The sequence below is a fragment of the Lipophrys pholis genome, assembly GCF_963383615.2.
Source record: "Lipophrys pholis genome assembly, chromosome: 18".
Taxonomy (NCBI): Eukaryota; Metazoa; Chordata; class Actinopteri; order Blenniiformes; family Blenniidae; genus Lipophrys; species Lipophrys pholis.
The window spans coordinates 7,984,453-7,998,784 of record NC_137646.1 but is presented as its reverse complement, the minus strand read 5'-3'; the positions used below and the strand labels follow the sequence as shown (position 1 = coordinate 7,998,784).

The 14,332-nt window shown below is 43.4% G+C and overlaps 1 protein-coding gene across 3 annotated transcripts in view; it reads right to left on the bottom strand.

Annotated features, from left to right (window-relative positions):
* The window catches only part of lrch4 (leucine-rich repeats and calponin homology (CH) domain containing 4), a 52,815-nt gene that overhangs the window by 16,640 nt on the left and 21,843 nt on the right, over nt 1–14,332 (bottom strand). For all 3 annotated transcript variants that reach the window (XM_080486195.1, XM_080486196.1, XM_080486194.1), the window contains exons 2-9: nt 9,179–9,323; nt 8,410–8,539; nt 8,217–8,322; nt 7,397–7,643; nt 6,235–6,331; nt 5,874–6,009; nt 5,729–5,784; nt 5,577–5,623 (exon numbers count right to left, since the gene is read on the bottom strand). In XM_080486195.1, coding sequence (XP_080342321.1) covers nt 5,577–5,623; nt 5,729–5,784; nt 5,874–6,009; nt 6,235–6,331; nt 7,397–7,643; nt 8,217–8,322; nt 8,410–8,539; nt 9,179–9,323 — 964 coding nt within the window. The remainder of the gene's footprint in view (nt 1–5,576; nt 5,624–5,728; nt 5,785–5,873; nt 6,010–6,234; nt 6,332–7,396; nt 7,644–8,216; nt 8,323–8,409; nt 8,540–9,178; nt 9,324–14,332) is intronic.

Genomic DNA, 14,332 nt, shown 5'->3' with positions numbered 1-14,332 from the left:
AGGGACAGAAAGTGCAGACTCTCAGCTTTCCTTTGAGGTTATACACATTCAGATTAAATGAAGGGTTTATAGGAGTTTCTGCTACCCTGTTTTAAAAGGGACTAAAAGTAATTGGACAATTGACTCAAAAGCCATTGCATGGGCAGGTGTGGGCAATTCCTTCGTTATGTCATTATCAACTAAACATATTAAAGGCCTGATGTTGACTGCAGGTGTGGTGCTTGCGTTTGGAAGATTTTGCTCCTAAGACAACATGTGGTCGCAGGTGAAACAAGACATCCTTAACCTACGAAAACATCCATGAAATCGCTACAATATTCAGAGTGGCAAAATGTACTGTTTGGTACATCCTGAGAAGGAGAGAAAGCTCTGGTGAACTTGGCAACGGAAAAAGACCTGGACGTCTACAGAAGACAACAGTGGTGGATGATGGCAGAATCATTTCCCCGGTGAAGAGAAACCCTCTTCACAACAGCCAACCAAGTTAAAAACACTCTCCAGGAGGTGGCGTGTCATTTTCCAAGTCTACCATAAAGAGAAGACTGCATGAGAGTAAATACCGAGGCTCCACTGCACGGTGCAAGACACTCATAAGCCTCAAGAACAGAAAGGCTCGATTGGTCTTTGCTAAAAAAAACATCTAAAAAAGCCAGCACAGTTCAGGAACAACATTCTTTGGACAGATGAAACTGAGATTAACCTCTAACAGAGTGATGGCAAGAAAAAAGTTTGGAGAAGGCATGGTACAGCTGGTGATCCACAGCATACCACATCGTCTGAAAAACATGGCGGAGGCAGTGTGATGGCTGCTGGTGGCACAGGGTCACTGGTGTTTATCGATGATGTGACACAGGGCAGAACCAGTCGGTGTTCAGGGACAGACCGTCTCCTCAAATCCAGCCAATTTGATTGAGCGGCGTTTCATAATACAGATGGACAATGACGCAAAACATCCAGCCAAAGCAACCCAGGACTTTATCAAAGCAAAGAAGTGGAATATTCTTGAATGTCCAAGTCAGTCCAGTGATCTCAACCCAATTGATCATTTTACCTGTTAAAGACTAAAGTTCAGAAAGAAAGGCCCACAAACAAACAGCAACTGAAAGATGCTGCAGTAAAGGCCTGCCAGAGCATCCATGAGTTTTCCACAAAGTATTAGAAAAGAACCTTTTATCTTCAGTTATTTAGTTTGTCCAGTTACTTTTAAGCTCATCAAAAAAAACGGGTTTGTGTTAAAAAAATGTTTTTGTTCCACAGATTTTTATTGCAATTTTTTTGTTCAACCCACTGAGTTAAAGCTGAAAGTCTGCACTTCAGCTGCATCTGAATTGTTTGATTTTAAATTTACTTTAGCACTGTACAGAACCAAAAAAAAAAAAAAAAAAGGTCTCTGTCCAAATATTTATGGACCAAACTGTATATTAGAGTCAGTGTCTCCTATGTGTGATAGATGTGGCAGTGCTGAAGGCTCACACTTTCACTCTATTTCAGCAGTACCTGGTACTTTGGCCCTGTGTACACGACACTGTTCCACTCTTTCGGTTGTTTTTGTTATGAAACCACACATGCATGTGTGCAGAGAACACTAGCCTATAAACGTGAACACAATCGAGACATTCGTATGAACAGGTAATGAGTTGGATGCTATTAGAACTGGGAGACTACGAACTGGGAGTCATGCCACCTTGAAGCCGCCATGTTTGTTATTCACATACGAGCAGAAGAACAATTTATCATGGCAGTGGTGTGCATGCGCAGTAACAAAGAAAGCTCCACCTTAGGAGCTAGTTTGAAAAAGTGACGGTTGCAGGGACTCCCAAGCACCATTGTCGTGTAAATGGACAGCGGAAACACAGCAAAACGTCTACGCTTTGACTCACTTTCATGTAAAGGTAAGTTCTGGTGTGACATATTCAATAGGTTGTGCAAACAATATCAAAAAAACATTCAACCAGACTGCAATCTGGCAATATTGGGTCCTTCCTCCCCATTATAAACAGGCCCTCAAAATAAGCATGGTCACAGACAAGAAACTATTATCAAACTGGAAATCACCAGCACTCCCTTGTTTTAAGAGGTGGCTCAGTGATTTCTATTGCTGGGATGGAACAGGTTCACTTTAACACGGTAGTCAGAATTCACCTAACTATTATCAGAAGTTGTGGAAACGGTTTACTTGATGAGACCTGAAAGTATGACTCGTGAGCCAGACTGCCCTGCTTTATCTTTTCTGTTTTCCATTGAAGCTCTGCCTTATCTTGAATTGAAAGATATTCTGATCTTCCTCCTCCCAGGCTTCTTTTCTGTTGGTGCATTTTTGTCTGTTTGCTTGTTTTCTTTTCTTCTTTCTGTCAGACCTCTAACAATAGTGCAGATTCGGATGTTTTATTTTTCGGACTGATGGCAGCTCTGCGTATCCTCTAGAAGTCCTCTTTTAAGGAATGTCAGGTCTTGTATGTTTGTTTTTGTGTTCTTCATCATGAAAATGTTCAAATAAAAGTCAGAAAAAGAAAGACGACCTGGTGTCCCACATTCACATGGTAGTAACCCGACTCCCAGAACACCATGTAGTCCCCATTCTGGAGTTTCCGCAGCAGTTGGATGAGAGCTGCTGTCACGGATCCTACAACTCCTCCAGATCGTCTTCCTCTCATGTTATCAGCAGGAACAAGTCAATGACCTGGATGCTCTGAACCAGGAGTGTCAAACATATGGCGCCAGGGCCAAAAGCAGCAGAGGAATACTGAGGAGAAGGCCTCAAGAAAAGTAACTGCTGTTATTTATACCATACATCAGTACAGAAATATTTCTTTAAATAAAGGGACGGCATGCGGACCCTGGACTCACAGGAGTTAGTTCTGAAGGTTAAAATGTGTGAAAGAGAACATGTTCATACTCTCCTTGTCCTACGATAATGCCACCGATGTACAGAACATGTAAAGACGACTGATGACTTTTCCCAGGTTTCCCCTCCCCCTCTGTGTGTGTGTGTGTGTGTGTGTGTGTGTGTGTGTGTGTGTGTGTGTGTGTGTGTGTGTGTGTGTGTGTGTGTGTGTGTGTGTGTGTGTGTGTGTGTGTGTGTGTGTGTGTGTGTGTGTGTGTCTAGTGACTAATTTCCCAACGACTAATCTGTTTACTAAATTGTAGAATAAGTGACCGATCTAAAATCTGTATATATCAGGTGGTTGCTACTTCATTTGTGTTCATTTGATTTTGAATACTCAAGGAACAAAACATAAAATCGCACCTGTACACTGTTAAATGGAAACAATAAAATAAAAATAAATAACGTGAAGCAAAAAACAAAAACTAGATACTGTATATCATTAAAATATTTGATATCAATAAAATAGGCCCCTTTTCTTAAAACATTACTGCCAAACACTGCAAGGCCTCGTTCACACAGCAGGGAAATGCGACCCAGTTCAGGTGGTTTCCTCACAAGTGATCCATATCCGACCTGTTTTCTGGGCGTGTCAAAGCTCCAGCTCAGATCCTTTCACACCGGGCCCAGGCCTCCTTCATATGTGAAACCAGTTCGGATATTTTTCTACATGCGACTGCTTCGTCATCGACGTGTGACTGACGTCACGGATAAGCGCCGGAGGAAGCAGCTCCACCTAAATGTTAAAAGATGTTAAAAGATGTGCTCTGATTTTTCCTCCTTCTCCTTCTTCTCTCCCTCGACATGTTGTCTAGATTTTGTTGCTCGTATTTAACAACCACTGGAAAATGGATCTACACCTGCTGACCTGCGTTGCCAGATATGACGGGTATCCGCCAATTGGGGAGCCAATTTCTCTTACCTTTTAACTTTGTTTATTTGATTTGTGTGTTTAAGGCGGGTTCTTTACTACTCATATAATAGTTTTACGCTTTCAACATGATCCCCACACAGGCTGAGATTTAGACTGGATTTCATTGAGGTGTTTGGGTTTTACGTTATTTAGGCTGAAAACAGTGAGTCACATCTGGTCACCCTGGTGCTGACCAGCCTGGTGTCCATATTTACTCTGTCAACAGTGTGACATCACATCTTGTGCACATGTGCTCAGGGGCCCGAAACCTTCGGTTACGATAACGTTCACTTTACAGTCTGATCTTGGTCGCCTCTATAAGACTGTGAAGTGAATGATCACGCAGAAAATCACATCCCAGCCAAAAATCGGAACCGAGTATCAGAACCTGCAGTGTGAACGAAGCCTTTGTAGCCTGCTTCTCATCCAAAGGCAGTCATCGTTCTTCTAAAGACTTATAAATAAAAAGTACAGGGTATCTCTCCAAGTCTATGATAATTATATAGTTACGTTCAGTTGTGTATTGATCCTGGGGAAGTGGGTATACGCTTAATTTTTACCTTTATTTAAAGAAGCCCAGAAACACCTTTTCTTTTTAAGCTGTCACATATTCTATTCTATTTAGTGAAAATCCATTTATAGCATGTGCTCAATGTCACTTAATTTCAGTAGAATTTAGCAGTTAGCAATACTTCATAATGACCCACTCTACTCTGTCCCTGATCGTCAGCCACCACGGGCCACAGTATGAAATCAGTGAACGCAGCAAGCACGAGGCAATTCGAGGCAGTGGAACGCAGAATATGGCTTCCTCGTCTTATCGGGGGGAAAACCAAGAGATCTGGGTGGTGCATCGGGAGGGATCTGGAAGTGGGTGTACACAATGCTGACTGAAAAATATACATCACCTACCGACCAAGTGTACCAACACTGCAGAACCACATGGTTCACACACACATTCCCACACCTTCACACTCACGCCAATGGGAGCAGTTTGGGAGCCCAAGGACACTTTGGCACGTAGAGATGGGAATGGAACGTGCAACCTTCCGATTGGGAGACGACCGCTCAACCAACCGAGCTATGCCTGCCGTTGTAGTATCACACCTTTTTGCACTATATATTTTGGCATATATTTATTTATATATATATTTTATTCCATTCTTATCTTACATTTGAATTCTATTATTCCATTTTTTTCTTGCTTTTTGTATCGTTTCTATTTTAACTCTGGGAGCACCACCATAACTTTGTTGTATTGTTGTCCACAGCTATACAACGATGATAAAGGTCGTGAATCTTGAAATTAGTTTTGCATCTATATCCTGGTATACCCTGGACTACACTTTTTGTCTTAATACAATTTCAGCTATTTTCGCTGTGAGACTTGGTTGTTGGCCCATTTCTTTCCACATATCAAATGGACATGGAGACCAGCATCTCGTGGCTGTAAAAGTTGTAAAAAAGTTCTTCCACATAGAGTGAAACTCGTTTTTCTTCTTAATCTAAAAGTCACATTTGTTTTATTGGTCAAGCAGTGATATTAGATTCTTTTTAGAAGATTTTTTGCAGTTGTTTACACATGATTTAGTGAAAGGGATGGGCTGTACGCTCACATGTGCAGGCTTAGACCCAGAAATGGTTTTCCAATTGTCTAGATACCTTGACGGATTGTGTTTACACATGTAAACTACAATTCGTCTGCCGTGAGCCCACGTTAGTTTGACCTCCTGCAGATGTGCAGTGTGAGGTCATGACGAGAGTTTGTTCTCCACTGACCTGCATGTTGTCGAGTCAAGCGTTTGTGAGGCTCTTTCCTTCTGCTCCTGAGAATCAATGACAGGATCAATCACTTCGTTTTCAGAAAGTCCACATGCAACATGGCGGCACATGGAGGGCATTGAGGGAGAGGTGAGTGCATCCATCCTGACCTCCTCCTCCGTCACGCTGCTGTTGATGAAGTCCACCTGCTCAGCTTCTCCATTCACTGCAACAGAGCACTGCATCAGAGCCTTGTCTTGTATGCCGAGAGAACTGTAGACTCCTCACTATGTTTCATGTTAAAGATAAAAACACCTCTGTTCGCCTCCAGGGGAGAGCCTTTCTCTTTCTCCTTCTCCTCTTCCTCCTCCTCCTCCTCTTCCTCCTCCAGGTTCTGGTCTCTGCTGACCTCAGCCATGCGGAGGGAGCGCTCGGAGAAGTCATCTGTCGACTGAACACATTTATCTGAGGTCAACACTGTGCACCACCAAGCTTTCTCTAGGTTTTTGTTTCAGTTACTGATGTTTGGTAAAACATTCATGTGATGCAATCGTTTTTATATGAAGCATTTTTTCTCATGCCAGTGGTAACATATCAGTATATCTTTCACAAATGATGCAGTCAGACAGGTTATATGTTGGGGAAATGTAGAAATGAATGTTTCCTGAACTCATACCTCATTTCCAGACCATCTTTTACTGCCACTGTCCACACTGTTGAAACCAGAGTCCAGACCACCAAACTGACCTGTGAAGAGCTCCTGCTCAAACAGGCTGCACACACACACACGCACCCACACAAACAGTGTTGCAGGTTTTAATCAGAGCTACATTCCACAGGTCTGAATCAGAGTCGCTCTGGTAAATGTTCTCCCTCTGACCTTGGCTACCAACTATCTGCTACACGCAAGAGACAAAAGGTTCATTCAACTTCTTAAATGTTCAATAAAGTTCCCTACTACACTGTATTCAATTGTTACAATATTCAGAACTTAAGTAGACACCATTCCCACTCCAGTAGAAGTTTTTACACATTTGTCAGCTTTGCTCCATCACTGATGTAATCTGACTACATGAGAGTAACTCCTGAATATCTTCTCCCCACTGGCTGGTTAGATCTTCAATAGTCTGACACCCTGAAAACGGCTTTAGTTACAGTGAGGATGAAGTTAGCCGAGCTCAGCACAAACACTGCAGAAGTTCAAAAGGACGTAGTCTGCTTCTCCGGGAAGGTGTGGAAGGTTACATGCAAAACTTATGTCATGAATATGCACATTTACTTTGCACATCCTTTCAGCGCAAAACAAGTCCTGGTTTGTGTTTTTGTTTGGATGAGAAGGTATCCACCTGTGAAACTCACAGCAGCAGCTGGAAGCACATGGATGGATTTGATTGTAGATTGTGTAATGTAGACATCCTGAACAGCATGAAGGAGGCACTGCACAAGACTTCACTAAACCTCAATGTCTTTTAATATAAGGTTTAGTTTTTAATAGGTTAACAAGTGCGTTGTTAACTGAAGAGTTTTAACTGCGCTTACAGTGGTGAGTGAATAGTTGGGCCTGTGTGTAACTGTAGGAACAGAAAATAAAGTTGACCTAATCTGTGCTGAATGTGACTGAACTGTATGAAGGAGCAAAGCGAACTGATCCTCTGGCTCACAGTCTCTAACGCCACATCACCCAGTTCCTGAGCGCACCTCTGAAGATGAACTTTTGTCTACATCTGAGCTGAAGTCTCGTAGGGCTCTGGACCCAAACGCTTCACTGCTGGTGTGTTTCCTCTTCATGAAGCCGAGCAGATATGTGCCTGTGTGTTGATGGCGAGACGTTAACTCACCAGCTGTTGAAGCCGGTGGGCCTCAGGTGCTTCTCCAGCTCATCCTGGCTCCTCTTACAGGCCTCCATGTTCAGGTACTTGAAGATGTGATGTTTGCCCTTGGAGCAGATCTGTGCAGGAGGCATCTGCAGGGGGTTGTTGTCCAGCGAGATGCTCTGCAGATGCCGGAGGTGACGGTAGCACAAGGGAACATTGGAAATGCGATTACAGGACACATCGAGCCGGACAAGTGGAAGCTCTGAGATTTCTAGAAGAAGAAACAGAGAAAGAATATTTCAGTTTTTTCACCAAGTGAAACACACACAGGACCACAACCTCTGCTCATGTTCGCTCCTCTAGAGATTCAACGGCGACAATTTTCAAACAGTCATGAACAATTCACACATTAAGAAAAATACTTCAAATGGAAAGAAAATTCCTCAACCAAAAAAAAGAAACATGGATGAATCAGTATTTTTATTGACTTTTATATAAACTGTTACTGTAGGTGAGTAAATGAGTCCCAGTAAGAAGGAACTAATATTTTCAGGTATATTTATTTACGCTTCCTCCTGATGACAGTGTACGAGCCGTAACACCTGTAAGTCAGAAACAATTCTCTAACTAATGAGCAGGAAACAAGCCTGTAATCTGCAGAACATAAAGAGGAAGGCCACAGGTTGTCTTCACAGGCCTTTACAACTCAGAAGGAAGTCATTCAGGCGGTATAGGAAAACTATCATATTCAACATCCTCACACCATCTGGACAAACACGCAGCTTTCAGTTGACGGAGATGTTCTAATAGGAGTAAACACACCAAGTGATACATGGATATTTACCCTCGGGTAAGCTGGAGAGCTGATTCCTCCTCAGGTTCAAATCTCTGAGACTCTCTAAATGCCCGAGCTCAGCGGGCAGATACTGCAGCTCGTTACAGCTCACATCCTGACAGAGAAGACACACCATCAAACACTCATCACAAACACCTGCAGTGTGGAAGTGTGTGTGTGTGTGTGAGAGTGTGTGTGCTACCAGCTGTCGCAGGTGTGTGAGGGAGAATATGGAGGCAGGCAGCGAAGACAGTTTGTTGTTACTGACGATGAGCACTTTCAGGAGGGGCAGCTGAAACACCGACGGGGGCAAATTGGACAGGAGATTACGGCTGCAGAGACAAGAAGTAACATTTCAGAGGCCGGTTACCAAAACCTGGTGCATCAGAGAGACAGAGAGAGAGAGACAGAGAGACAGAGACAGAGAAACAGAGAGAGAGAGAGAGAGACAGAGACAGAGACAGAGAGAGACAGAGAGACAGAGACAGAGACAGCGACAGAGAAACAGAGAGAAACAGAGAGAAACAGAGACAGAGAGACAGAGAGAGAGAGACAGAGACAGAGAGAGACAGAGACAGCGGCAGAGAAACAGAGAGAGACAGAGACAGAGAGAGACAGAGAGACAGAGACAGAGAGAGACAGAGACAGAGAGAGACAGAGAGACAGAGACAGAGAGAGACAGAGACAGAGAGAGACAGAGAGAGAGAGACAGAGACAGAGAGAGACAGAGACAGCGACAGAGAAACAGAGAGAGACAGAGACAGAGAAACAGAGAGAGACAGAGACAGAGACAGAGAGAGACAGAGAGAGAGAGACAGACAGACAGACAGACAGACAGACAGACAGACATGGCTGACCTGTGCTATACACACATACTGTAGTCACAAAGCGTCACTGCAGTAACGATGTTAATCCCTCCAAAGACTGAGAGACAACCTCAAAGTGTGCACTGTGTACAAGTTCCAGGTTACCTGAGGTTGAGGTAGGTGAGGGCCTGGAGGTTCAACAAACTGGGGGACAGTGAACGCATCCCATTGTGGTACAAGCTGAGTGTCTCCAGAGAGATGAACTGACACAGCTCCTCCGGAAACTCACACAGTCGATTCTTGGACAGATCTGAAACAAAGAGTCAAACATCAGAATGATCCAGTGTCCACACAGTCTACTTCGACTTTAAAACCACCATTAATAAACCCTGGAGTTATTACGTTTGATGCTGGTGCATTAATGGTTCCAATCTCCCACCTCCTAAGAACCAGTTGCTTTTCCATTGACAAGGAGTGGAGTAAGAGCCACATCATTGCTATAATCTAATATATGTGTGAATATAAAAAAAGAGATTCTGATCTACATAACCCCCCCCCTCCCCATTCTGATACCGTCTGACTAACTTCTAACAGTAGATTATGGATCATAGACAGAATAATCAATGATGTAAAGGAGTACAGCTGCACTGACTCAGTGTTGAACCATCCAGGTCTTTGCCACTTTAATTCATTGTTCCATCAGGATACTCACAAAATTTAAAAAGATTCTCAAAGTGTACCGTTTACTGTCACAAGGTACAAGCTACTTGATAAATAGGATATTTTGCGGTGGGTGCAAAAGTGCAAAAACAACAGTCATTTAAAAAAAAAAAAAAAGTAAGGGTTTTTTTTTGGTTTAGTTTTTTAACACCGCTCGCGCCGCGCTGGAGAGCAGTCACCCCATCGACCCCCTCTCTCGGCAGCTGGAAGCCCGGCCCACCTCGCAGGGGCCTCGTCCCTCTGTGTCCGCGACTTGGCGCAGACACGGGGTTCTCTCGTGGGGCGGTGTCCGCCGTCGGGTGGAAGACAGGTCAACGGAGGGGTTCGAGTCGGCGGCAGCAACTCTGGATGCGTACCGAGGTCGGAAACATTTTATTTTGAACACCGTCTTTCAAGATTGCCGCAGCAAATCTGACCTCCTCCTCGTGTTCTCCAACAGCCGATAACTCTAGGTTAAATCTAAGATAGAACTTTTGCCGCTCTCAGTCTCTCCCCCTTGCTCTCCCTCTCTCTACCTCCCTGCAGGATCTCTCACACTGGAACTGAAGTCGTCTCAAGCCTCCTCCCCTGATCCATCTGCACCAAGTGGACCTCTGTCTTATCCGTCTGTCTTCTTCTTTTCTCTCCTTCCATCCTCAAACCCCAACCAGAATTGTAGAAAGTGTCCACCTCAGAGCAAAGGATTCTCCCTATAAAAACAGGAGTTTTCCCTTTCCACAGTCACTCATACTTGCTCAGGTCAAATTATTGGGTTTTCTCTGTAACTCACAACTACCTTGAAATTACTGCGCTGCCTCTGGTGCTATATAAATAAAGTTGAATTCAATTAAACTTTGTGAACTTCTGTCTCAGTTACATCCAGAAGAATTTCAGTTTTTGCCACATTTTGTATCCATGGCAGTGTTTTTTTTTTTGTTTTGTTTTTTAGATTGTGCTTTTTTCTTTAAATAACCACGTGAGCGAAGCCTTCTTCGGTTACGTAACTTTCTTTCTCTTGGCACATTGTTGTCCCTTCTCTAAGCTCAGTTTTCACATTTTTGTGAACTTTTGGTATTTGTTCAGACTTTTAGTTTGTATTTTTGGACCTTTTGTGTGCTGAAGTTAAAATTACCGTTGAAGATAAATCCATTCTTACAGCCACTTTGTCTTCTCCTCTCTCACTGACTGATTTTTGCTCATCAATGATTATTTTCACAAAGCAGCTTTATATGCGATTACAACCAGATTCTATTACCTGCAAATCACTTTACTGAAACTGAACTGAAGTGACCATCACTGGGCAGCGACGCTTGAAACCAACACGTCGGAGATACCGAGCTATCATACTGCCGGGAAAAGTATTTATACTGAACAAATATATAAACGCAACACTTTTGTTTTTGACTTTTCACAAGCTGAACTTTTATGTACAAAAGGCCTATTCCTCTCAAATATTGTTCACAAATTTGTAACAATTTATTAAACTGAGGCCAGAAGTGAGAAGAGCAAAATCCAAGACAAAAGTTTACAAAAGCAACTTCTGTGGTTAAACTCAGATTCAAGAACCGTTAATATGGTGCAGCTTTTACTTATTTTACTGGTCAGACCCATCTGAGGTGAGCCCGAGCTGCATGTGAGAAATGAACTTCACTTTATCGTGAGCTAGTATTTATTCCTACAGGAAGCAAATTTACACTGCCCCTTTTACTGAGGAGGCCTTTCTGCCCCGATGTCCTGGTAACTGCCCTCATAATGAGTGACTCCAACTGAATCATGGGAAAATCCTGAGCTGTGCAGGAAGAGGACGAGGAACCGCAGAATGAGGAGCAGGAGGAGCCGGTTCATATCGAGCTTGCTAGAAAAATATAAAGTGTAAAAATTCTGGATCTCATCTCGGCCTGAGTGATATGAGAACAAGCCCTATCACGCTCAGTCGACATCAATATGTATCGCGATATAAAACAAATCGCTGTTTTTGTCCATTTTAAATGTTCCCCGTTCCTCTTAAGTGAGATTTCAACATTTCAGAAGGTTCATTTTTATTTAAATATTTATTTTCTGTCAGGCAGCTCCAACGCATCCCGTAACTTTTGCAAAACATCTAAATTAGCTGTAGTGAAGCCAAAAGGACAGCAACTCCACAGATTATTTCTCGCCTCAAATGTTTACAGAAATACTTTTCATGAAACTGTCCTGGTAATAACAGAGAAAGTTCGAGACCAAGCCACCATGTTGGTCCAGTTTAACTCCAGGAGCCGACAGTCCAGTGGCGAATGTGCAGCATCCAACTCTGAGCCATGCTACATGCTACATGCTAAAGCGTTTCGGGGCTCACACACTGGCGTTGCTACATGCCAAGCCTGATTAAAGGATGACACACTAATTAGTGTGCCGGAGTGTGTGTGTGTTGATGGGACACCCTGCACTGCCTTGTCCTGTACTAAAGGGTTGTGGACTTGCATTTGAGGGACACCGCCCAGTGGGCCGCAAGTACACACCCACCATGCACGATATTTCGATGCGGTGCGTTTGCATGCTGGGAGGAATGCTCTCGTCGACACTCCGCTTCAGTCGGCTGATGGCTTAGCCGCCGGTGGGCTGGCTGTCTGGGTTTTGGGCGATTCGCTCATGCATCGCTGAGCGGGGCTTGGTCTCAGCTTCAGGGACGGAGGAGTGTCCCAGGACGGGTGGTCACCCGACAGCTGGGGGACACGGCTGCAGCAGCACAAACGTGTGTGCGAATTTGGCATGGCTCTATTCTAGCCACGTGATTGGCTGTTCAAATCGTCTGTCAAAACACGGACAAACGCAATCTATCAAAAGGTTTCAAATGTCTATCGATATTGCTTTATTGCCCAGCTTTAATTTCACTGTATACTTTAAGACACATTTACAAATAAATAAAATGCAATTTTGTATATTCAGAATCTGAAAGAACAATTGAATCAGAAGAGAAAGCTACTTCTTTAAGTAAAACAGTAACATTAAGTATGCTGGGACACTGAAAACTGTGTTCTGATGATTAAAGAGGGATTAACCAGTGAATGATGGTATTTTTCTAAATGCAGTGACAGAAGCATCAGTTCTTCAGTTTGTGAGTTGAATGACCAAGGTGACAGAGGAAAGCAGGCGAGAGTGCGGTGTAGTCCTGGTAAAAGGATTAATGGGGATCCACTTTAGGATCTCTGTTGACCTGTCTTGACCCTGCTTAGTTACCATGGTGACCATGCAAATTTTTTAGACAGGCTTTTAAAGCAGGGTGACCTCACCTAGGCCTGGTTCAGATCCCGGGTCAGATGGGCTAAACAACATGACTGTGGGGATGTTCAACATGTGACATGAGATCTAGTTCACTGTTGAGATTTCAATATGACCGGTGATAAATACAGAAACATACATGGTGATAATGTCATTGCGGGTTAGGAGATGTATTTCCAAACAACAGTGCTCTTTCTAATTTCAAACCAGAATTTAATCAGACGTAATTGCGCTGTTTTTGTTTACTGGATGGTTTTAGTCAGTTTCCTTGATTCTTCTGACGTCAGTCCTGTTGTCAGTAGGTTGGATGCCTGTAACGTGTTTGGGCATGCACATCACATGCAGAGCCTGGAAACAGTTCAGTTCTGTTCATTGTTCAGGAAAATGTATATCGGAAATGTCGATACGACGTTGAAGCCACCTCCTGTCTCATAGTTCTCTCCTTCGGGCACCCAGCTTAAAGACACTGGAGAGCTGTGCTGCTCATCAGCATCGACTCCTCCAGCTTGTTTCTATGTATTCACTCTGAAATCAGATACTCCTCCACTTTGACAAAGAACAGACAATCACAGACTGAGCTTTGGGCAAACAGCCTTGTTCAAAGTTTGTTCAGTGCTGTAAATGATGTAACACAGCCAATACACTCGTATATGAAAAGATTTACCTCCAAACAATAAAAGCATCCGTCAACGACAACCGTGAGATTAAGAAGGAAAGCTCCCGAAAATAAACCTCATAAAATGATACATTATTACATGAGCTTGTGGCTTCAGCTGGAAATAATCATCTAAATTAAGAATGACGAGTAGACTGGAAGAGTGACAGCTCATCACACTGTGTGTGTGTGTGTGTGTGTGTGTGTGCAAGGGAGAGAGACAGAGACAGAGACAGAGAGACAGAAAAACAGAGACAGAGACAGAGAGACAGAGAGAGAGAGAGAGAGAGATTTTCTGTGTCTAATTACAGCCTCGAGGCCTTTCACACACTTACATCACTGCTTACACATTTGCTTTCACTCCTTGGTTCTGCTAAACTCCAGCATATCTGCACACATGGTGGGAGGAAGCATGACTTCAAACAGGTCATCATGTTTGTGATAAAAGCCAGAAAAAACATGGGCCCTCTCTTATTGCAGCTCCTATTACGTAACCCGGGTCGCACTGTGTTTTCTGTCTCCTCAGTGAGAAACACAAACAACCTCTGCTGCACCTCATTTTCTACCATCTTCAGATTTGATCTCCAGAAGCATCCAGGAGTGAGATCTTTAGTTTTATGGTTGGATGGATTTGATCAGACAAGTCTTCTCTTCAGTAGTTCAAAGGCTTATTTCTCTGTATGAAGCACTCCACCAACCAGCAGAGC